This window comes from Trichechus manatus, unplaced genomic scaffold, assembly GCF_000243295.1.
Source record: "Trichechus manatus latirostris isolate Lorelei unplaced genomic scaffold, TriManLat1.0 scaffold00022, whole genome shotgun sequence".
Taxonomy (NCBI): Eukaryota; Metazoa; Chordata; class Mammalia; order Sirenia; family Trichechidae; genus Trichechus; species Trichechus manatus.
Genome location: NW_004443958.1, coordinates 12,824,733 through 12,850,909, shown reverse-complemented (window position 1 = coordinate 12,850,909; position 26,177 = coordinate 12,824,733). Strand labels below are relative to the sequence as shown.

The window sequence follows — 26,177 nt, the reverse complement described above, 5'->3', positions numbered from 1 at the left end:
AACCAATGTCATAAAACAATATGTGTATTACTTGTTTAATGAGAAACTAGTTTGCTCTGTAAACCTTCATCTAAAGTATAATTTAAAAAAATTAAAAAAAAAAAATACTGGTTCCTCTAAAGTTTTTCTTCTTTTTACTGTAACATCTCCATATAACAATATTCTTGTCCTCAAGTAGTTCTTTGATACTGACAGAATCCCACCCTTACACCTGTCAAATCAGTGTGGGGAGTCACATTCACCTTCCATTTAGACTTAAATCTCCCAAAAAAAATATGTGTATGGTCATAAGCATACTTTATAACTGAGGTTAGGAATAAGACTCTTAATCTCAACTGAAAAAAGGAATTCAATGAATTCTGTCTCAGGCATGGAGATATCATAAAAAAAGCCTTGGATTATGTTTCAAAAAAATTGAGGTTCAAGTCTCAGCTCTTGAGACCTCCTAGCCATGTGACCTTGTTCCTTAACATCCCTGAGGCTCAGAGTCAATAACACCCACCCTTCTTAACTTGTGAGGTTACTGTGATCATTGAAGAGGCCAAGTATCCCACAGGGCTTCTCATCCCTTACCTGAGGCAAAGAAAGTTGGTGTCAGACTCTTTAACAAAGGCCAGAGGACTGGGGTATGAACTGGTGATATCTCCAAATCTGGTTTAAGCAAACCACCAATAGCCTTAGACAAATATTAAATAACTGGGGAAGACAGAGAGAAGCAAATTCACTCTCTCTTATCCAGACCTAGCTAAGTCCTCCAGAACACCATAAACACCAAACCGATACATTACAAATGGCTTTGTTAGTTTTATAGAAATTCAATCATCATGAACTATTTATTATTGATTTTTTTTAATGGACTAGCCTGAAAGCCTAGCCACTGACCATTATTTCTGTAGGAAATAATTATTTCTGTGATTCAAATCCAAATTCTGGGAATGTGCCCTTCCTCTTCTAATCCTCTTTGGCAGAATCAGGAAGTCTCCTTTGCTCTTTAGTCACATGAGGATGGAGCCATCTTTCACTTTTTTCTTCTCCTTTATCTTGGTCAAAACACATTCATATCTAAGACCTCATTTTATCTACAATTGTCCGGTGAGGGTGAGGTACACTATCATTACTCTCCTCTCCCCACCGCCCCCCCCCCATTTTAGAATGAGGAAGCTTAAAGCACAGAGAAGTTTCCTGACTTGCCCAAGGTCACAGGCCAGCAGAACTAGGATCAGAAACCAAATCTTAATTTCCTAGCCCAACACTCTTATTAAACACCAACTGCTTAGAAAAGGGGAGAGGGAAATAGAGGTGACTAGGGTATAGACTTTATTTTTAGACTAATTTTGTCTGGTTTGTGACCTTTCATTAATTCTGTTCTTTATCGTTGTCCAATGAGTTAATCACTAAAACCATCAGATCAAGCTGCTGTAAATTATTTCCTCATTGTTATATATAGATGTTTCAACCTTAAGTATTTCGTAATAAAGTGACTCCGTGACTAAGTTAGCCCAATCTACATTAGTCACTTGTTGAACTGTTATATGAGACTTATGTAAAACTCTTGGGGGTGGGAAGGAACAGGAATAAACATTTACCAAAAAGATGACTAAATTAAGGGCAAAAAGTGAACGAAAACCTAACACATTTTTTTTCCTTCCAGTTTAAGGTGTGGGTTAGGAAAACAAATTAAGAATAAGAGACACAAGTCACCTATCACTATTCTAAGTTTAGGTGGCTTAGAATAGTTCACCAATTTAAATCCGCGTGTAGCATACATTGTTGTAAGAGAAAGAAGTTAAAAGTTAACAGGACAGAACACCAAGACCTGGCATGTATACAGCACTTTTACTTCCACAGTCCTTTCACATATGTTATCTCACTCTGTAATCAAGAAATCACTCTGAGATAGGAAGGGGCAGATATTACTAAGCTTATTTTGCCAAAGAGCAGAAACGGCATTAAGAAACTTCCTTAAGGTCATGTAGCTATTCGGTGGCTAGAAATAAAACACAATAATTAAATTGAACATTAACACCAAATATTTACAACTGTAATAGGATCATATACAACACTTTATATCACACAGGCAAAGCGCTTTAATTCCATATTCTGGCACAGCAGTTCCATTACTGCTATAGTCAATATGGCCTAACATATTCAATTTCATCTATGTTACTTACAGGTGCTTTAAGCAGTATCTTAAGAATTTCCCCTAAGGGGGGAAAAACTGAGCATACAATGTTTTGCTGAGGCCTTTCTGACCAAGGTTTAACTAGACCGTATGTGTCAAATTTAATTTCTGATTTTGCCAGAGGGATGCTCTGAGCATGCTCAAGACCTCGCCCATCTGGATTTTCTACCTGGTACTTCATGGGGGCATTTCTGGCTTTTGTTTCATGTTGGGCGACAGAGTAACCTGATGGGCAGAGAGGGCTTGCTTTTTGGTACCAGTAACAGTCCAAGAACCACAAGTAGCTGAGGCAATGCTGAGGCAACTGGAAGGCAGGCACTGAAACATGCGAGAGCTCGCAGGTGTCAGTCAAGGGGAAAGTAAAAAGTAAGCAAGTCAGAGTGTCTGGCATCAGTCATATGGTGCAATTACATTAAAATATATCTGGTTATTGTTTCCATATTTCAAGTAACAGACTTGGTCTTTCTAAATATCCCCTTCTATTTGAAGATATTCAAATGATTATCTTAAGATGAAATAAAGGATAAAACAAATAAATTAAAAATTGTTAACCTATGATAAAAAAACCTATGATGAAAAAAATGATAACCTACTCTTATGCTCTATACCATGAGAACTGAACATAAGCATTTTCACTGAAGGTTTTATTTTATTGTGGTAAAATATATAGTAACATAAAATTTGCCATTTTAACCATTTTTAAATGTACAGTTCAGTGACATTAATTATATTCACAATGTTGTGTAACCATCGCACTATTTCCAAAAGTTTTTCATCACCCCAAGCAGAAACTCAGTACCCATTAGGCAGTAATTCCTAATCCTCCTCTTCCCCCAGCCCCTGGGAGCCTCTAATCTACTCTCTGTCTTTATGACTTTGCCTATTCTAGTGAGATCATACAGTATTTGTCCTTTTGTGACTGACTTACTCAGCATGATGTTTTCAAGGGTTCATCCACGGTGCTTCATGTGTCAGAACTTCATTCCTTTTTATGGTTGAATAATATTCCATTTGTTTATCTATTCATCTGTTGATGGGACACTTGGGTTGTTTCCATCTTTTAGCTATTATGAATAATGCTGCAATGAACACTGGTGGACAAGTATCTGTTTGAGTCCCCACTTTCAATTCCTTTAGGTATATACCTAGGAGTAGAACTGCTGGGTCATAGCCCCGCTGGCCCAGTGCTTGAAGTACTCAGCTGCTAACGTAAAGGTTGGTGGTTTGAACCCACCAGACGCTCCGCAGATGTGGCAGTCTACATCCCTAAAGATTTATAGTCTTGGAAACCCTACGGGGCAGTTCTACTCTGTCCTTATAGGGTCTCTAGGAGTCAGAATCGACTTGAGGGCAATAGGTTTGGTTTTTTTGGTTTTATGGTAATTCTATGTTTAACTTTTTGAGGAACTGTCAAACTGTTTTCCACAACGGCTACACCATTTTATATTCTCATGAGCAATGCACAAAGGTTCCAATTTCTCCACATCTTTGCCAACACTTGTTATTTTTTTTTTAATTATAGCCATCCTAGTGGGTGTGAGGAGTCCCTGGGCGGCACAAATGGTTAAGCACTTGACTGCTAATCAAAAGGTTGTTGGTGCACACCCACCTCCTTGGAATAGAGGCCTGACAATCTGCTTCTGAAAGGTCAGAGCCTTGACTGAGAACCTTATGGAATGCAGCTCTACTCCCCAATATATGGGTCACCATGAGTCAGAATCGGTTCCATGGCAACAAGTATGGCTTGAAGGCCCCTGGGTGGCACAAATGGTTTGGTCTGATTTTGGTTTAGTGGGTGTGAACTGGTATCTCACAGTGGTTTTAATTTGCATTTCCCTCCACTATTTTAAAGAATGCTCTATTATGTGACGTAAATTTCTATTACATTTTCCTTAAAAACAAAAAGATGTCCAGAAATAAATGAAAATAAATTCAAAAAGCTCCAGTCGTTAAAATACCAGGTTGGCTGCGACGCAAAAGAATGAAAGACAAAGTGCCACAACTGAGAAGGGAAAGAAACCCTCTCCATTTTCTCAATGACATTGCACAGAGAACGAGCTCTATTCCAGAATGAAAGAGCTTCTCCTCGGCAGCACAACTGTGAACTCGCACAGGGGCTTGAAAAATAAAATCCATTTCTAGTCTCTCCATTTATGTTCCTACTACGCTCTCTGTTGTCAACAATTTGTGGAGATTGAGCATTAGAGATGTCGCTGACAATTTGCATATGATACATCAGGGGAAAATATCCAACACCTTTTTCTCTCCTGGCGTTTTTTTAAATAGGTGTTACTAACAAAGTAAAAAAAAAAAAATTACTTAAAGATGTAAATAAGATAGTTTGATAAGCATCATAATTATTATATATTCATGTGCACAGAGGGAAATACTTTTTACAGTTGCATTTCCTCAAAATCTTCACTTAAATAAAATATTTAAGAAAACATCAAGTTTTTCCTGAATTACCAATGTTCTTATCTCTAGTATGACCTCCCCACTGCCATTAACTAGCATATGTTACGGGACACACACAGGCCATAAGTAGTGTTACTGAGTGTTGCTGTTATTGTGTGCCGTCAACTCAGTTCTGACTCAGAGCAACACAATGTGACAACATGTATGACATTACAGAACTGCTCCATGGGGTTTCCTAGGCTGTAATCTTTAAGGGAGCAAATCACCAGCTCTTTCTCCCACACAGCGTCCTGTGGGTTTGAACCACCCACCTTTTGGTTAGCAGCTGAGCGCTTAACCACTGTGCCACCAGGTTACTGATTAAAACAAAAAAAACACCAAATCCATTGCCATCGACTCGATTTCGACTTACAGTGACCCTATAGGACAGACAGAACTGGCCCATAGGGTTTCCAAGGCTGTAAACCTTTACAGACGTAGACTGTCACATCTTTCTCCCATGGAGCAGCTGGTGGGTTCGAATCACTGACTTTTCAGTTAGCAGGTAAGCACTTTAACCACTGTGCCACCAAGGCTCATTAGTTACTGATTAAACCCATCGCCGTTGAGTCCCCATAGGACAGAGCAGAACTGCCCCACAGAGTTTCCAACGAGCGGCTGGTGGATTCGAACTGCTGACCTTTTGCTTAACAGCCAAGCTCTAAACCACTGTGCCAGGAGATTTCAAACCCAGTTGGTCAAGTGCCATGTTGCTCACGGGCATCTGTCTAGCCAGGTTACCCAGATGTGTCCAATCCTTTCTGGTTGCAACCGTGACCTACAAACACTTTCCCTTAACCCACTGTCAGAGGACACCCTTCAAGGAAAGGGCTCCTTCCTACTACCTCTCGAAGAACTTCACCTCTGGCCTTTCCCATGGTTTCCTGCTGACCACCCTACTCTCCAAATTTTAACTCAAAATTCCTCTTCAGATACTATTTGAATTTGGTCAAAGGAAATGACTTCTCTTTTACAGACCTTTCTGAGCAACTTTATAAATTAGTAACAACAACAACAGAAGTCCCTATTTATTAAGTGACAGAACTGTTTTAGGTGCTTTCATGCTATCACTTTTCATCCTTATCACAATTCTACGGCCTATATTATCATCTCCACTTTCAGAAGAAACTGAGGCTCAGAGCTAGGATGAAGAAAAGACAGAATTTAAGCCAGGGATCTTTTGCCTTACTCTGAATCTCTTCAGCATTTTTAGGGGGTTCTCTGTAACTATTTAGCAATTAAAATGCTTTCATAGCTATTCTGTATATATATGCCAAAAGGCTTCTGTATCTTCACTGGACTAAGGATCCTGTTGGCACTAACTGAACAACTTAATTATGAAGAGTAATAAACAAGCAATTACTTTCAATTCTACACTTTGAAAATATATTCATTTTACAGTAAACCTTAACATTTGGGTATCCATGCTCCAGTTGAATCTATTCCCCCACCTCATCTCTGCACTTAGGCCACCTTTTCACTGCCCATTAGCACCAATGCTAGACTGTGGGGAAAGACCGAAATCTCAAACTCTTTAATACTCCTCAATTCTGGTACATAAAATGCCTGATGTGGAAGGAAGCTAAAGTGACTCTTTAAAATAAGGGTTTAATGCTATATATGGACTATGCCCAATTTCAGAAATAACCAGCAGTTTGCTGTATTAAGGAGGCCTAGAGTCTCATGTACTTTGGACATGTTATCAGAAGGGACCAGGCCCTGGAGAAGGACATCATGCTTGCTCAGGCAGAGGGTCAGAGAAAAAGAGGAAGATCCTCAACAAGATGGGCTGACACAGTGGCCACAATAATGGGCTCAAACATAGCAACGACTGTGAGCATGATAGCGGACCGGGCAGTGTTTTGTTCCGTTGTATACAGGGTCACTATGAGTCAGAACCCACCCAACAACACTTAACAACAGGTGGTGCAAACAGTTATAAACTCACCTGCTAACCAAAAGTTTTGAGGTTCAAGTCCACACAGACACACCTTGGAAGAAAGGCCTGGTGATCTACTTCTGAAAAATCAGTCACTGAAAACCTATAGAACACAGTTCTACTCTGACACACATGGGGTTGCCATGAGTCATAATCAACTCAATGGCAACTGGTTATTGCTATATTAAAGTAACATTCATGTCATTTAAATAATCCAGGAAATTAGCTGCTAGGATTGCCTGGCACCACTGCAGCCAAGTATCCAAATAATCATATTGGGCACACCAGTGCCTAGCTGGAGTGCTGTGGTAAATGAGACCTTTCAAAGATCTAGATATGCTTTTCTTGCCCACACTGCTGCTGTGTCCCTTCTGCCTATTCCATTCCCCTCTCTGACCTTTTCTCCAAAACATCTCCCTCTCTCCATTCTCTTGAGTCCACAGTGGGGTCCTCTTGGCTTCAAACAGAGACTCTGATAGCCAAGCAATCACTCCATGTTTTTTAAAACTCCTTCTTCTTTTTAACGGTTGGAATAATGCATCATTTTTTCAGAGGCCTGGTCCTTTCCTGACCTTACATCTTCAAGGCTTATCTCAGGGAGAAGTTTGACACCCTCCCAGGTATTTAGTATGTCACAGAAGGTCTGCCACAAACCAATGGCTGGACCTATCTCTTAACCTCCTCTGTAAAATAGGGCAGTTGAGACTATGGCAGCATTTCTCAATGAACGTTCCACAGAATATCAGTCCCTCCCCAAAAAGGTTACCATGGTCAAATCATTTGAGGAGATGACTGAACACCCCTCCTTTGGAAAATCATATCGCAGAAAAGCATATTAAAAGCTTTGGTGTCTTTAAGGAAACTCATTTAATCAAGCATTCCCCAAACTTATTTGACCACAAAATCTCTTTCTCCTATTGTACTTATTCACATCCCAATTCATCAGTATTTTGCAGCAAACTACTTGGTAGCCTAAGAGATCTACATTTAGATTCTTTCCTATAGAAGCAACTCAATTAGTGGAATACTATATCTATACCTCACTCTGTATATTAGACAAAATGCTACCAAACACAACCTTAACTTAGGAATAACTGTAGAGGGAGTTCTAAAGCATTGTAATACAAATTAATTACCAGTAATCACAGCAGTAAACATATTCCAGGGGCAAGTGGTTATATTATTTTCTTATTAATTTACACACCTGGGAAGTGTTCCTATTGATGAAAAGGCTCATATACGAGTAATTGAAAACTTCTGACAAGTCAGGAGGTAAGAGACTGTTCTGGAGCGTTGAGTGTTCGGGGCAGGGAGTGGAGAAGAGGGCAATCTCCAGGATACTTTCCCATCTGGTTCCAAGAGATTTCTCCCTAATTTCACCTCTCTGTTATCTCTCACCTTCTTGCTGTTCCCCTGACAAGAGTAATTTTTCTCAAGAATCTTCTGTCCTTGAATCTCATAACTCCCACACTAATTTTCCCCTCCTTCCTCTTTTGTCAATGATTCACAGTGTCTAGTAGAAGGTGGTGCATTCTCACATTTAGTCATAGGTGATCAGATCTAATAAATCACACCCTCTGGCCTGCAACTCACTTCAGACACCGTAAGATGAATTATTGGTTTTCTAAGTGAGAAACTGTCGCTAAATCTGGTTTAACTAAAATGGTAACTCCCAACTTGCAAGATGCCCCATTAGGTCTCATGTTACAATAGTGGCTATTAAGGTAACTTTAAAATAAGTTTTGCAAAAGGCAAAGCTTACCAGTCAGTAAAGGGTGGGAAGGCAGAGGGAAGTGATACGTCAAAAACATTCTAAACTAGTTGCATAATGACAAGGCTGAGGTAAACTATACCTTTGACCCACCTCGTTCTTTTATTGTATCTAAGACTGTGTTGGTTTCAACAGCTTATGTGAAGTATATTTCCACTCTTCTAAATCTCAACATATCAGTTTTAAAACACAGATAAAATGCTCAGGTTAGGTTATCAAGTAAAACACACCACACACAGGGCATATTCACGAACAGATTTATAAGAAATAACCCAAGGAGATCAATCGGGCACCTAATTGCTTCTGTCAGGTTACGAGGAAAAATATTCTCCCTCCCCAGGCTTTTGGTAGGAACTGTTATAAACAGTGACTTGAAAAAACAAAAACAAGTACGTGGTTGCAATCCAATTTAAATTCTTTAAATCTTATATAATCTATAAGATGCACAAAAGAGTCTTACAGGAAAGGGGGAGAAAAATACAAATGCTCTGGATTTTCCAATAAAGTAGCATGCTGAAGCAACACCTACCAAAAAAAAAAAAAAAAAATTCAAGTACAGACTGACAATTATTTTAAGATTTAATGTTTGTTAAAGTAAAATTACATAATTAAAGAACATGGTAAAAAAACATATAACTCAAAATATAATGTGAATCTCAAGCTCCAGTTACTTTTGCTAAGCTCCAGGACTACGTTAGGGGCCCTGGTGGTGCAAGAGTTAAACACTCAGCTGCCAACATACAGGTGGGTGGTTTAAACCCACCCAGCAGCTCTGTGGGAGAAAGACCCAGTGATCTGCTCTTGTAAAAATTACAGCCTAGAAAGCTCTATGGGGCAGTTCTACTCTGTCACATGGCGTTGCTGAGTTGGACTTGCCTCGACGGCACCAACAAAACAACCGCCGGACTATGTTATTAGCTGCTGTCGAGTCATCTCCGACTCATGGTGACCTTACGTACAACAGAATGAAACATTGCCTGTTCCTGCATCCTCCTCACAATCGCCAGTCTAGGGCTAAACTGAGCATCAAAAAACACAGAGGGTATATATTTTATCACTGATTGAAACTAATCTGAACCAGTTATGTCATTTATCATTTAGTTTCGCGGCTCCTGTCCTTTTCCACCATGAGGATTAAGGTTTCAAAAAATTGCAGGGAGCACCCACATGACAGTGGTTGGACTTTCATCATCTCTTATTTGAAAAAACACATGCCAGACTATGAATCTGAGGATTCCCTGAACTAAATAAATTGTTCCCTCAGGAATCTAAAGCCCAAGGATGGGGACTACAGGCTTAGTTTAAAACAAAGACACAAACACGGAATCAGAAATACACTGTATTGCCATTGTGTTTACTCAATATGCGGTAAGAAGTCTCATTGGCCATGCTTGACTAGTGAAGTGGCTGGAGAAGCAGAATATCAGGAATGAATCTATTCTTAACTACTAACATGACTTATAATACTGATCACAGAAGGTACTCAAATACCTGTTAGTGAATGAATCATTGACTAACCTTAGGTTACTCAACTTCTCTCTATATTTTAATTTTCGATATACAAAAAGTACTTTATGGGAACCCTTCTCTGGCTTAATTCTATCAAAATTAAGTCTTTGGATTGATCAAGGCCCTCTGAAACTCTGACACTAGGACAATCAGAAATAAGATGCTTCTATTTCATGCAAAAGCCACAGAGAAGTGACCAGTCATACTTGACTTTCATCGCAGATTAAATATCACTTCCTCAGGAAGGAAACCCCCAATCTCCCACCATATCATATGGCCCCTCAGTTATTAACTCTCCCTGCACACTTTATTTTTCCGTCCGTTCCTGTCAAGTCGATTCCGATTCACAGCCACTCTACAGGACAAAGTAGAACTGCCCCATTGGGTTTCCAAGGCTGTAATCTTTGAGGAGCCCTGGTGGCACAGTGGTTAAAGTACTCAGCTGCTAACCAAAATGTCGGTGGTTCAAGCCCACCAGCCACTCCATGAGAGAAAGATGTGGCAGTCGGCTTCCATAAAGATTTACAGCCTTAGAAACCCTGTGGGGTAGTTCTATTCTGTCCTTTAGGGTCTATGAGTTGGAATCCACTCGACAGCAATGGGGTTTAATCTTTAAGGAAGCAGATCCACATCTTTCTCCCACAGAGCAGTTGGTGGGTTCGAACCACTGACCTTTTGGTTAGTAGCTGAGTGCTTCACCACTGTGGCACCAGGGCTCCTTGCACAAACCATAACAGTCATTAAATGATGTTTCTATTGCTCTTTGTTAAATATCTGTCTCCTCTTCCAGATTGAAGACATCCTGAAGGTGAGAGCCAGGTGGGTCTCAATGTCCTATTTCTCGCACCTAGAAGTGCCAACAGAACACAGGTGTTTAGTAATATTTGCTCAATGACTATTTCAAAACAAAAAGGCTGCTAACGGCGCCCCTTTAATGTACTTAAATAATTAAAGCTTAGAAATCAAGTAGGGGGACATCAGGCCATCAGGAGTCTAATGTTCAGGACATCACTCTGTTCTCCAGATGAAACAGAATTTTCCCTGGCAGCAATAGTGACAAAACAAGTAACTGTATCATAGCACATCTGTGTGCCCTGTCACAGCTTTCAAAACACTTTCATCACATGTGTGGTCTCACAACTAAAAGTCGCCAGGCCTGTCTCACAATGGAGCTCTTTGAGGTTCTAGGAGAACTTTTTTTGAAACGTATATAATCCATTTATGCAGAAAGTTTTTATAAATGACTTTTAGACTTTCTGGGAATTTTTTTAGTGCTCACTGCATAATATTCCCTCTACAAACTAGCTGGAACAAAGTTTTTTTTTTATTCTTATTTATTTTTTAGTTTCAGAGCAGTGAAATAAATGCTGATTCTAAGTAAAATATCCAGGCACTGTAGAATGTAGTAACTGTTCTCTCACAGGACAAAGAAAGGCAATCTGAGAGTTTTTGCTGAATGCCAAAGGGATTTCCCAGGGATCTGTTGGTAAATCAATCTATACCTCTAAAGTTCCAAAGTAAACTTTCTATGGCTATGTGAAAATTCATAAAAAGGAAGACCACAGATATTTTGAAATTAACTTCAGGAGAGTGGATCAGAATCTGGGAAAATATTACAGTAACAGAGGTACTGTAACTCTTAAAAGTCTATAACAGAGCAGAAGGTTACATGGGACTGACGTGGGTTTCCATTAGCTGCATTCTTTCTTAATAATTTAACTTAAAACAATCTCTTCTTGTTAGAGGCCAGGAACATCTCACATTGTAACTTAATTAGCTTATACCTAAATCCTAGATGGTTCTTGAATTCCAGAGTAGGACAGGTCAAAGACAATAAAAAGTACCCTGATAAAGTGAGCAAAGTATTTGTTTTTAAGAAAGGTCTTATTCCACGTCTCCAAGGAGTATATTTGAAAATCTGGGCAAAGGTAATAATAATTCCATTTTATATTGCCATCAAATTCCACAAGTTTCAAAGTGTTTTGACATACAGTATCTAATCTGACTTCACATATGATCTTGTGAAACAGGCAGGCTGTCATGGATTGAACTGTGTTCCCCTAAAATACGTGTCAACTTGGCTAGGCCATGATTTCCAGGATTGTGTGGTTGTCCCTCATTTTGTGATCTTATGTAACTATCCTATGAGTTATAAATCCTACCTCTATGACATTAACGAGGCAGGATTAGAGGCAGTTACGTTAATTAGGCAAGACAAAATCTACAGGATTAGGTTGTATTTTGAGTCAATTTCTTTTGAGAAATAAAAGAGAGAAGCAAGTAGAGAGGAGAGGGGCCTCATTACCACAAAGCAAGAACAGTCGGGAGCAGAGCATGTCCTTTGGACTCAGGGTCCCTGCACTGAGAAGTTCCTAGACCCAGGGAAGACTGATGACAAGGACCTTCCCAGAGAGCTGACAGAGAGAGAAGACCTTCCCCTGGAGCTGGCACCCTGAATTCAGGACTTCTAGCCTCCTAGACTGTGAGAGAATAAATTTGTTTGTTAAAAGCCATCCATTTGAGGTATTTCTATTATAGCAGCACTAGATAACTAAGACACGGGCCAAGAACTTTCGAAGAAGAAAATGAGGCTCCATGAGATTAAGCCATTGAGCGAGGATCATAATTTAGAAAAGTGGAAGAACCAGGGCTGGAAGTGTTTCTAATCCCTAGATCAGTGCTATTTCTAAAAAGCTATACCACCCTGGTGGCCCAGGGGTTAAGAGGGGGGCTGCTAAAAAGGTTAGCAGTTCAAATTCACCAGCTGCTCCTTGGAAACCCTGTGGGGCAGTTCTGCTCTGTCCTATAGGGTCACTATGAGTCGGAATCGACTCAACGGCAGTGGGTTTCTGGTGTTTACACCATCCTGGCCCCTCCTAAGCTGCTGTTCTTTTTTTTTTTTCCATCACCAAAACAAGCAATAAGATAGCAATGCCCATAACTTCATGTATGTAAAGAGGCATAAAACATTTCCCTCAAAATAACGGTCATATCCCCACTATGCCTCTATATGGTTTCAGGTCTTAGAAATCCGATAAAACTAAATGACTTACTCCTCTTGGTATTTTATCAAGCTTGCACAGAGGGCAAAACTTTGCATCAGAAAAGGCAAATAAAAACATGGTTTCTCCTCTTAGGAAAGACCAGGGACCTTCCCATCTGAGTATCAGAATCATTAAAGCCAATGTCCTCTAGTCTAGTGTAAGGTTAGGGCTAAAAAGTGGGATAAAACTCAAAGCATTAATATTCCTCATATAGTGGGATGAAGATAAAGGGATAAGATGGAAGAAATGCTGGGAATTACTAAATGGTGGTGGGGAAGAGGGGGTGAGGAGTGGTCTTTGTGTTTGACTATTTTTTGCAAGTGACACAGTTTCTTGACGTGGGAAGAGTTTAATTCTTAATTTAAAAATACCTTAAATACTTACGGGTTCTAATTTTGAAATAAAAAACCAACATTAAGTTCTTTGACTCCAAAGCTTGATTTTTCTTACCTATAATATATACTATATTGTTGTATTTGCACATATGAAAGTTAAAGATAAAAAGGCCCATCAAATAAGCTCCACAGAATGTAAGGGTCAAAGCAAGACTAATCCAGATAACAGGCCTAACTCTGATCTTTGGTAGCAAACACCAGATACATTTTCTAAAGACAGCTTTGTTCTTTGAAGTCAGTGGTTTTCAGCCCCAGGTACATATTAGAATAAGTTTTTAAAAAATACTACTGTCTCAACCCTACTCCAGACCAATGAAATGAGAATCTCTGAGGGTAGGGACTGGCTGATTCTAGGGGTCGGCTAGGGCTGAGAACCTCTGCTATAAGAGCTTTGTTATTCAGTTTCGTAAGCCCCAACATGATGCTATTTTCATATATTCCTATGGAAGAACTACAGTACCAGGACTAAGAGTCACAATGGCTAGAAACATCAGAATTTTACAAGTTAAACAGGTATAAGCAGGTATTCTTAAAATTAGTCACAAATACTAAATAAATGTTGTTGTTGTCATCAAAGTCAGCTGTGACTCATGGCGACCCCATGCGTGCAGAGTAGAACTGCTCCACAGGGTCTGCAAAGCTGTGACCTCTCAGAAGCAGTTCACCAGGTCTATCTTCCAAGGCACCTCTGGGTGGGGTCAAACCACCAACCTTTTGGCTAGTAGTTGAGCACTTAGCTGTTTGCATCACCCAGAGACTCCTATGCTGAATGAATAATAACCATAAAAAACAGAAAAATTTCATATAACTATGTAATACACATTTTACTGGCTTAAGTATTAAATAATATTTAAAATTTTATATTCCAATGAATAGTAGCCAATCTTGGAAAATATCTGTATTTTTGGAATTTTCCCATAGCTACACATATGAAAAGACAAATAAAGAAACCAGAAGCACAAGAACACCCTATTACACAGGTATACTAAAATCAGTTCAACAGGGAGTTTCCACTGCTCCGAGAACAAAGGACTTCTCAGAAACATTACTGTAATCGCATTGCTCATTTCTTACTCAACATAGTACTGAAAAGGATGTTGCTATGTTCCCACCTTAACTGCCTTATGCTGCTGGACTCAACAAAGATAAGTCTGGCTCCTGGAAAAACCAAAATGCCAACCTTCTTTATTTTTAAACTTGCTCTAAAAATCTTCCATATTATCTGATCGACTGTATTTCGCAATAGCTGCAGAGTAGTTAAACTAGAGAATGAGTAACTGAACCTGGTCTAAATTGTATGTTTACGCAGACATAACAATAAAAACAAGTTATATACAACTTTTAGCATTTCACAATTTACTCATACCCACAGGATGCTTAGACTAAAAATTTCAAGACAAGAAATGCAAGGAAATATAAAATAGATTTAATATCCTAATTAACCTAGGTGGCCTAGCTGGGAAAATATTTAAGATTACTATTCTGTGAGACTTCCTGGTTAAGAGGAAATTAATAGCTGCTAGAGTAAGGATAAGAAAATATTAAAGGTTGGTGATGGATTTTGATTTTGTGTTCATATTTCTAGGTCAGTAACTTGTAACCAAACATACCCAAGAGAGTGGGTATACATAAACATAAATATTAAACTTACATGATTTATTGCAGATTGAACAGCCTTTATGTAATGGTTTAGTTCCCGATCCATTATAGCAAACTCAATCATCGCCTTGTCCATACTGTATTCACTACTCACTTCAGCTGAAAGAAAAGAAAAAGATAGCAACTATTATTTTCTGCTTAAAATATCGTATCTGAAAAAGGTTACACCAATATATTCCACCTTAAATTTTTAGTAGTTCATAGCAGCACCTAACAACAACAATGCCTTTCCTACTCTGTTGTTTCTGACACATGTACAATAAATCACATTTTTCAAAAGAGGTTCTGATTGCAATACAGAAAGAATCACAAAAACATCTTAAAATATCTTGTGGTAGGCTGCTGATATGGACATTCTCATGGCCTTTCTTCAAGATATCACTGTGGAAGTCTCTTCTAGTTCTTGTATTCAGTCTCTGGTCTCTTCCACCCCTTTATGCAGCAGACCAAGATACTCAGACTTTACCTTGAAGTTTACCTGACTTGGCATCACTTCCAAGTATGGTATAATTCTCAGTTGTTTTTTAGGACTAGCTTCCTGATCTCCTCTTGTGTTCCTCCTTTGCTGCCTCAGGCTACACCATTCATCACTTCTGTTCTTCAGCAAATGTGTCCCAACATTCTTCAGCCTAGAACCTTAGTTGTGGCTGGCTGCCTGAACAAACAGTTGGCCTCTAAAGACTCTTCCCTTAGGCCCAAGACTGACCTACCCATCATTCACTGTCTCCTTTGTGGTGATCTCTTCGGTCTTGTTTTTGCAAACTGCTATCTGGTTTAGGTCTTAGTAGCATCCATGGGACCTTGGTAATGAAAACTATCATCCCATTCATTTTATTTTATAAACCCTTTTATAATAGTAGTAGTAGTAAGCTGCCATAGAGTTGGCCCCCAACTTACGGCAACCTCATGCACAATGGGATCAGACTATTGTGACCCACAGGGTTTTCATTGGCTGATTTTTTCTAAGTAGATTGCCAGGCTTTTCTTCCTAGTCTGTTTTAGTCTGGCAGCTTCACTGAAATCTAAAAGTGAAGAGTCCTGGAAGGCTTTAGGTTGCAGAAATACTTCTGGGTAGAGCTCAGAGTCAAAACCGTTTTTATTATCCATACCCTTGACCATCCTCCCCCAGCCAAACAGGTTCTGGAGAGGCTAGAAATATTCACATTTCTTCAATGTGTCATCATTCTATGATCATTTATTTATTACAGTCAACCTTTGCTTGTGTTAATCAAGCAAACAAGTTATATTTGAACATTCACTTGGAAGCCAATAAATACATGGGGAAGTCTCACGGGAAGATAGCGGATGATTCAGCAAGACCTGTGAAACACACCTGGCCCATTAATTAAGCAACTGTTCTAGGAATCTAGTACAATAGCTAGCAGAAATATGTCCCCCTACCCTTGCCCCATCAAATCAAGTCCAGAGGGCACAGATAAGCCCTGATTTATGTTATAAAATTACAACTGTTTCCGTAAGTATATCAGTACCAGGGCTATCCTCCTATAAAACTTCATGTCTGTACCCAGTGGCCCTAGCCAAGACCATCCCAAACACTATGCCAAACACCATGGACTGATAACAGTATTACTCAAAAAACTTTAAAAGTGTTATTCAGACCAGGAAAGACCACAGAACTAAAACCATTCTTAATAGTTTCTGTTTTGTTTTTTCCTGTTCAGTGGCAAACCCTAGAAAAATAAAGGAGGAGAACCACTGAGGGAGGGCTTCTTTTAAGACTGAAGTGCTCTGATACTTATATAATATCAAGACGTACCTGAATGGACGAAGTTGGCTTGCATGCAACTTTTTTAAAGTCACACGAAAATGTATAACGAAGCAATCTAAGCAGCCACCCTATTCATCAGACATGTCACCCATCTGTTACTCAATGTCAAAAGGTACTAATAGCAGTATTGTAACTATTACTGTTCTCTCTAATTTTTTAAAGTGTTGAATAGGTATTAGAGTTATATGATCAGTTGACCATTAAGCAGAAATGGGCTAGTTAGTGTTGTAATCAAATTCAACTTAAAACAAAATTCCTGGGACTTCAAAATGAGAGGAAATGATGGCTGCAGCAGGGACAAGCCTGAAAGTAAAATAGTAACAATCAATGCTGGATGTCTTGAATATGAGAAACGGGGGCAAAATGAAGGATAATGGATAGAGCTGAGAAAGAACAGGAAGAGAGGAGACAAGCTAGCTATTTTTACAAATGGGAACTTAAGACAGATTCCATGTCCTCTGCGGCTAGAAGACGCAGGTAGTAAACCTGAAGCAATACGGTAATCACAATGCAGCACAGCAAGAACACAAGACAGTTTATCCAACCCAAGTTCCAAGACTGTCTAAGGTCTCTTCAAATCCCATAGCCTCAACAGAATGCCATTTTCTAGGTCACAGGTTAAAAAGCAGCGGCAGATGGGGGAGCAGAAGATTCTTTATCGTGGCTTCCCCAAGACAGCCTATCAACAGACAAATCAAGCTTTCCATTCAGCTAGCAACCAGTTCAGCAAGAATGGAAGGTGACAGAGCTAGTGATGTAGCTTTTTGACCCACTATGCTGAGTTAGGCCCCTCCCCAGCCACAGCTGTCAACTCTTTTCCCTGAGGCCCAGCCCTGAGGTTTCCAAAGCAGAACTGAAACAGGTCCCAGAGCACAGTTAAGGTCCCTCATCGTCCTGGAGGTCCTCAGCAGCACCGCCTTCAGTGAAACAGACATGAAAATGAAGACATTTTTCCTCTCCCTTTCCCTTGGCATTGCCATACACATCTGCCCCTCTCTACTCTACCAGATGTCCGCCTGCCTTGCTCTACAGTCACCTATGGTCTCAGCCACAAAGTCCTCTTCTAGGATCCTCCCCAACCTCCATAATAGGATCAAATACTTTATGCCTTATAGGTCCATAAAACGTCTTTACAACTAGGATGTGTGTGTGTGTGTGTGTGTGTGTGTGTGTGTGTGTATTAGGGAGGAACATCCTCGAGACAAATTTCACCTACTTATATCCCTTCCAACTTTATGTCTCTGATTCAACTGCAGTTTTGCCAACGGCCAAGCTGTTTCCTGAAATTTTGTCCTAAACAAATAAAAACTGCAGAATGAGGTGTTTTTTATTCTACAAAGTCATGTAAGGCATGCCTGCACCGGAACACTACCAATTACATATAACTGAATAAATTCAACTCCATGTATTTTATTAGTAAACTACCAGGCTAAGACAACGGAGACATTTAGTGCTCTTAGGGGGTTGCTGACACCAATTCAAAATGAATCACATACTCAGAAGACTCTGAAAAACAGGAGATGTCATAAAGTACATATGTCCCTTTAGGCAAGAAGGAAAAAAAGGAGGAAAGGAATCGTCCGATTGTATTTTCAGCTGCTGGGAATGGGATATATAGCAGGGAGATAATACTTTCTGAACTAGGGAACAAGTATTTCCTAAACTTTTCAAATTAAGACTTGATTCTTCCATATTTTGTAAACAAAACATTTTATTCTTTTTGGGTACCTTCAAACAAATGACAGTATAAACCATACCTCCTCTACCCCCTCCAAAAAAAAAACTCTTCCTCTCTGAAAATACATCTCCAACTATCTCTAGCAACATATATCTACATGCACATCTACCTCTATGAGTGTGTGTGTGTTTCCTGGCAGACTAGTATTAAGCAATCTTTATATATTCATCAGAAGTGGAATTTAATGACTTACTACTTGAGCAATATTAAATGGACACTTAAGTTACTTCTCACTCCACTCTACTTTACAGTCATAATTATTCCTTCACATATACACAGCGTGGTAAAATTAAAACTAAATCTGCATTTGATAACTGCGCCCTACTAGAAATAATAGTGAAGAAAACAACAGTGTACAACACAAACCAGAAAACAGCTGGTTCCTCCATAAACACAATAAATACTCAAGAAATACTCACCTTTAAAATCATCTTTATTTTACTCATCCATACAATTCTCTTACCCTAATACTACCGAAGAGGGAAGCTGTATAATACAGTAGCCCAAAAAGCCAGCTATAGAGTCAGATTACATTCAAATCTAGACCATATTACTTGTTCTTGTTGTTAATTGCCGTTGAGTTGATTTCAATTTATAACGACCCATATGAAAGAACAGAAGTGCCCCACAGGGTTTTCTGGGCTGTAATCATTATGGGAGCAGATCAGCACGTCTTTCTACCATGGAGTAGCTGGTTGAGTTCGAACTGCCAACCTTTCAGTTAGTAGCTGAGCAATTAACCATTGCGTCACCAAAACTCCTTGCTAGCTATGTAGTTTTTGGCAAGTCACTTTACTAGAGTCTCAGTTTCCTCTTCTATATAACAGGTACAGTAACAATAAAATCCACTGCCATCGAATAGATTCCAACTCATACCTAGCTCATAAAGTTGACATGAGAATAAAATAACATAGGTAAAATGCTCAGCACAGGGCCTAGCCCACAGCAGGCACTAATTAAATATTATCTGTCTTTATAATTATTGTTGTTGTTGTTGTCAGTTGCCATGGAGTCAGTTCCGACTCATGGTGACCCCATGTGTACAGAGTAGAGCCGTGCTCCATAGGGTTTTCAAGGCTGTGACCTTTCAGAAGCAGAATGCCAGGCCTGTCTTCTGAAGCACCTCTGGGTGGGTTCAAACTGCCAACCTTCTGGTTAGCAGTGGAGCACTTAACTGTTTGCACCACCTAGGGACTCCATTATAAGTATTACAAAATGGATAATTATTCCACAAATGTAATTAGCCTAAATACTAACAGTATTTTGTCCTTGGGACCAAAAAGTATCAAGTAAAGATAATCTCCTTAACTCTCTCAACTGTTTTACTAACTTAAGATCAAAGTACTAAGTTGGAAGAGAAAGACTGTAATGCTTAATAAGCTGTGTAAATCCCCTCCCAACCACCACCTTTTCCAAAAACTCATTTACCTAGCAAATGCTTCCTGAGCACTTACTACATGCCAGGCAGAGGGGGAAGAAAAGCTGTGAAGCAGGGGGAAAAGACAGCTAACACTGTCCACAGAAGGCAGGTAAGGTTTAACAGGTGAGGATAAATTTGAACTGTGTCTTGAAGGATGGGTAAGTACCCGCCAGATGCTCACCAGACCAGTGGAGAGACTAAACAAAGCCCTCATTCCTCTTTGCAGAGGCTGACTGATAGTTACAATGGTCAAACAAAACCGTGGGAATGAAGAGAGGAGAAAGAGATCGATAAAAAAGAACAAATCTTCACTGAGCACTGGCTGCATGCACATGGGACACATTTTGAACATACCACCTTATCCAATCCCTTGTTACAACAATGTGAATTAGGTATAGTTAAACATATTTTGGAGATAAGGAAACTGATGCTTACAGAGGTTAAATTATTTACCCCAGGTCACACAGTTAATAAATGACAGGGTTAGGGACTGACTTCAGGTCTGACTTAAAGTCATCATGGAAGCAGACAGGAGGCACCCAGAAATAAATAAAATGCATTTCAAGCAAAAGACATGGAATACTGAATAATCTATTCTCAGGCTAAAGGAATCCTCCTAAACTTTACCTTCAGAGACAGAGAAACGAGAGACTGACTGACTGACTTCAATAGTTCTAACCTCAGAGTAATGGAGGCCATTACTGTATTTTTACGCAAATAATGCACGCCCTCCGTGTTCGTTTGCCAGTCGTGCCCTCCCCTTGCAAGGCACCATCACAAGCGCAACCATGCCAATCCTCTTCCACATGTTGCTGTAAAAAAAATTAGCACAGCACACTTACAAAAACACCTCACAGGGTGAGGGCGCTGCTGACAGACAAATGCAGAAGGTGCATGTTATTTGCATAAAAATACAGTACATCTTTCACTACACAGACAGGCACTTCCTCAGAACTCGCAGTCAATATTCTATAAACTACCATGGTAGAAGTATAACTCAAAATATAGCTTTAAGTATATTTTATGATCAATTAAATTCATAAAACCACAGAAATTAATCTCTGGGTACCACCTAGTTTCTGCCAGTCATCAAAAGCAGCACTATTCTTCAAGAATCCCAGGCTGGTGGGCAGCTATCATTTTAACACATATCCACAGAAGAGAATCCACAACCCCTTTGCTACCTATTATAAGGCCCCCAAATCCTCAAGGTTAAGTTTGCCTTTTATTTGACTTAAACCCTTTTTTCACACCCTTCTTGCCTGTTCTTCCCTACCTAATTCCTGGAAGCACTCAGCTGCTGATGGAAAGGTCGGCAGTTCGAACTCACCAGCCGCTCCTCGGGAGAAAGATGTGGCAGTCTGCTTCCGTAAAGATTTAACAGCCTTGGAGATTCTATGAGGCAGTTCTACTCTGTCTTACAGGGTCACTGTGAGTCGGCACTGACTCGATAGCAACGGGTACGGGTTAATTCCCGGTAGATTACAAAGAAGCAGCGAAGACAACACAGCATCCAATATTTACAGCAGCGTTTCCTAACCAACAGAGTTCAGTGAATGCTATTTCTGTCTGGTGTTCAAGTCCTTGGCTGTGCCCAAGTCTTAGCTACAGTTTGAGGCTTGGAGACCCAGGAGGCCTAAGGAAAAGAATCTGGCTTTGACTTCTGGTTCAACACCAAAGTTCTGGCATGAATTTGTGGCAGCAAAGAAGGGAGTGAGGCTTAAACCTCAGATGATCATTGAGAAAATTAAATGACACTGTAGATAAAGCAGATTATCATGGTGCCTCAAACATCCACTGCCGTCGAGTTGGTTCTGTCTCACAGTGACCCTATAGGACAGAGCAGAACTGCCCTGTAGGGTTTCCTAGGCTGTAATCTTTACAGAAGCAGATTGCCACATCTTTGTCCCATGCAGCAGCTGGTAGGTTCGAACTATAAATCTTTCAGTGAGCAGCCGAGCACTTAACCACTGCACCATCAGGGCTCCTGACTCAAACATAGTAGACTCTTAATAGATGGAGGCTATTTTGCTGTAAACTAAACGTATTTTGCAATTCTTCCCAATACAGAGCTTTGACTGGACTTAATTTCTATTGAATCATAGAGTTAACCAACCCACTTTTTTTTTTTTTTTGATTGTACTTCAGGTGAAGGCTTACAGAACAAATAATTTCTCATGAAACAGTAGTACACATATTGTTTTATGACATTGGTTAACAACCCCACAACATGTCAACCCTCTCCCTTCTCGACCTTTTTTTTTGGTGAAAATATACATAGCCAAAGATACACCATTTCAAAAATTTCTACATGCACAGTTCAGTGACATCGACTACACTCTTCCAATTGTGCTGCTATTCTCACTTTAGATGAAGGCTTACAGAACAAAATAGTTTCTCATTTAACAGTTAGTACACATGTTGCCCTATGACAATGGTTAACAACCTCACAACACATCAACACTATCCTTACTCAAGCTTGGGTTCCCTATCACCAGCTTTCCTGTCCCCTTCTGCCTTCTGGCCCTTGTCGCTGGACTGCTGTACCTCATTAGTCCCATTTGGTTTTATGGGGCTGTCCACTCCCCGGCTGAACGGTGAACCTCGGAAATGACTTCACCACTGAGCTAAAAGGGTGTCTGGGGGCCATACTCTCGGGGTTTCTCCAGTCTCCTTTAGGCCAGTAAATCTGGTCTTTTTTTTTGTGAGTTAGAATTTTGTTCTACATCCTTCTCCAGCTCTGTCCAGAACCCTCTGTTGTGATCCCGGTCAGAGTAGTCAGTGGTGGTAGCCGGGCACCATCTAGCTGTACTGGACTGAGTCTGGTGGCCTTGGTAGCTGTGGTCCATTACTCCTTCAAACTAATCTCTTCCTTGCATCCTGTTCTCTTTATTCTCCCTTGCTCCTGAAGGGGTGAGACCAGTGGAGTATCTTAGATGGCTGCTCACGGGCTTTTAAGACCCCAGACGCTACTCACCGAGGCCAACCCACTTTTGAAAGAATATTTTTAGAAGTTAACAAAGCATATAGTTGAAAAATTCAAACAGTACAATAATGTGGTGGCTCTAATCCCCCATGCTTCCTCCCAGAGGCAGCCATTGCTATGAGGTTCTTGGGAATGTAATCCTATGGGAATATTCTATGATTAAGGCATCCCCTTTTAAAAAGGACTACAGAAATTAAAACACTCAGATGGAGCAAACTGTGCACGACTGCTAACCTAGAGGCTGGCGGTTCAAACCCCCCAGTGGTACTGTGGAAGAAAAGGCCTGGCAATCTGCTTGCATAAAGATTACAGCAAAGAAAACCCTATGGGGCAGTTCTACTCTATAACACATGGGGTTGCCATGAGTTGGAATCGACTCAGCAGTAACTAATAACAACAACAAATAGAAAAAGCAGAAATAAGAAATTAAGAATGGTTGTTACTGTTGTTAAGAGCCATCCAGTTGGCTCCGTTCTGACTTACAGCGACCCTATGTACAAAGGAATGAAATATTGCCTGGTTCTGCACCATCCTCACAATCATTGCTAAGTTTGAGACCATTGTTGAAGCCACTGTGTCAATCCATCTCGCTGAAGGTCTTTCTCTTTTTTGCTGACGCTCTACGTTACCAAGCATGATGTCCTTCTCCAGGGACTAGTCCCTCCTAATAACATGTACAAAGTATGTAAGAGGAAGTCTCGCCATCCTTGCTTCTAAGGAGCATTCCGGTTGGACTTCTTCCAAGACAGACTTGTTCATTCTTTTGGCAATCCATGGTATATTCAATATTCTTCACCAACACCACAATTGAAAGGCATCAATTCTTCTTCTATCTTCCTTATTCACTGTCCAGCTTTCGCACGCATATGAGGCAACTGAAAACACCATGGCTTGGGTAAGGCACACCTTAGTCTTCAAGGTGATATCTTTGCTTTTGAACACTTTAAAGAGGTCTTTTTGCAGCAGATTTGCCCAGTGCAATATATCACTTGATTTCTTGACTGCTGCATCCATGGGCATCAATTGTGGATCCAAGCAAAATGAAATCCATAATAACGTCAATCTTTTCTCCATTTATCATGATGTTGCTTATTGGTCTAGTTGTGAGGATTTTTGCTTTCTTTATGTTGAGGTGTAATCCATACTGAGGGCTGTAGTCTTTGATCTTCATCAGCAAGTGCTTCAAGTCCTCTTCACTTTAAGCAAGCAAGGCTGTGTCAAAGCAGGTCAGCTGTTAATCAGTCTTCCTCCAATCCTGATGCCAAGTTCTTCTTCATATACTCCAGCCTTTCAGAATATCTGCTCAGCATACAGACTGAATAAGTATGGTGAAAGGATATAACCCTGAAGCATGTATTTCCTGATTTTAAACCACACAGTATCCCCTCGTTCTTTTTGAGCAACTGCTTCTTGGTCTATGTACAGGATCTGCACAAGCACAATGAAGTGTTCTGGAATTCCTATTCTTCACAATGTTATCCATAATCTGTTATGATCCACACAGTTGAATGCCTTTGCATATGACTAATAGCTAAATCTGAGGAAAAACTACTCTCAGAATTTCTCATACTGAAACTCTTATCGATGTTCTCTCTATGCCCTAGTCTTCAACAAGTACACATGAATGGACAAAATACAGTGAGCTGTTGCTTCAGTTTAGTGTCAAAATATCCATTCCAAAATAACAACATAATGGCAAACAAATACACCTGGGAAAACAGTATGGACCATATTCAAAACAAGAAAGGAACGATGCTAAAGAAAGAAAAGAATGTGAGTGTTGGGGGAACTTCCATTCACTCACTCAACAAATATTTACACAGCACAGGCCATGTGCCTGGCAGTGTGCTGGGTGCTCTGCAGGGAGCAGTGAAACAAGGTAAACACTGTTTCTTCCCTCAAAGAGCCTTTCCAAATTTCCACCCCAAGCAAAAATTTCTAAAAGCCTTGATATGACTATCTGGCCTTTGCTTAGCTCTCAGTGTGGTGGGAAACCTGTTCCACTGTTGAACAGCTCTGATTATTAGAGTCCTTCCAAAGAGGGAGCTGACTTAGCACCTCCCGAGAAGTGTCCCGGGTAACAATGACAATGCATCTGAAATGTTCTTGCATGCACATCAACTTATTTACACCTCATAACCTCCCCCATACAGTGGTTTTATTCTCTGCTTTAGATGGTTGAGGGAATTCAGGCTCAGAGAGGTTAAGTAGCTTGAACCAACAAGCTGGAGAGGGAAGACATAATACAAGATCTAGTAAATAAGAAAGCCCAGGTTCCTGACTACCTCAATAATCAACACCAATTGGCATAACTCATTTCCATCTCACAAGACTCTGTCAAATGCCTTGCTGAGATCTATGCACATTCTTTTAAATAGCATCCTTACTCTACCAGAACAATCACCCTAGTAAAAAAAAAGAAAAAGAAAAAAAGGAACTAGAGTGATCATGAACAAAAATATCAAATAAGTTCGTAAATTCATAAATGAGATAGCCACCTGATAAGTATATTTAGCCTGCACACGAATAGCAACTGCCTTAGGCCAGCATGTCTCTGTACTCATTTTAAATAAATTTATACCAGGAAAAAGATTACAAATGGGGTCAGCCTACTTTAAAACATAAAGTTAATGAAGGCACTGTTTAATTAAAAAGAGATCACGTCCTCAAAACTACAAACATTAAGTTCAAAGATATTTGATAAGAAGTTTGTTAGATCCTGAGATTTATGATGACAGGACTACATCTTTATTTCTTATCTAACTCTCAAATTTTGGTCTAAATAAGAAGTATTCTGTTCTAGGGAACTTAGTTCTTTAAGGAAAGAATGGAAGGGCCACAATCACCAAAAGAGAGAACTACAGGCATACCTCAGAGATGCTGCGGGGTCAGTCCCAGACCACTGCAATAAAGCGAATATTGCAATAAAGTGACTTGCACAGGTTTTTTGGTTTCCCAGTGCATATAAAAGTTATGTTTGTACTATAGTCTATTAAGTGTGCAATAGCATGATGTCTAAAAAAACAATGTACATACCTTAATTTAAAAATACTTTATTGCTAAAAAATGCTAACCATAACCTGAGCCTCCAGTGAGGCAGATCTTTTTATTATTTGTTTTAGTCTCATAAAGATGGGTAAACTACATTCCTTATTGTTTGTTTTATAGGCCTGTCTAATCTTTGGCTGAAGGGTGAACTTCAGGAGTGAATTCAGTACTGAGTTAAAGGAGTGTCCAGGGACCATCTTTCAGGGTTTCTCCAGTCTCTGTAAGACCAGTAAGGCTGGTCTT

The 26,177-nt window shown here is 39.9% G+C and overlaps 1 protein-coding gene across 5 annotated transcripts in view; it reads right to left on the bottom strand.

The window, feature by feature from the left end:
• Positions 1 to 26,177, bottom strand: part of NSMCE2 (NSE2 (MMS21) homolog, SMC5-SMC6 complex SUMO ligase) — an 87,290-nt gene that overhangs the window by 4,304 nt on the left and 56,809 nt on the right. For 2 of the 5 annotated variants that reach the window (XM_023728192.1, XM_023728189.1), the window contains one exon: positions 14,040 to 15,052. In XM_023728192.1, coding sequence (XP_023583960.1) covers positions 14,868 to 15,052 — 185 coding nt within the window. In that variant the 3' untranslated portion in view covers positions 14,040 to 14,867. Of the gene's footprint in view, positions 1 to 6,657; positions 8,872 to 10,516; positions 10,703 to 14,039; positions 15,053 to 26,177 lie in introns of those variants that run through there. The other 3 variants (XR_002823520.1, XM_023728190.1, XM_023728191.1) reach the window with 3 other exon arrangements.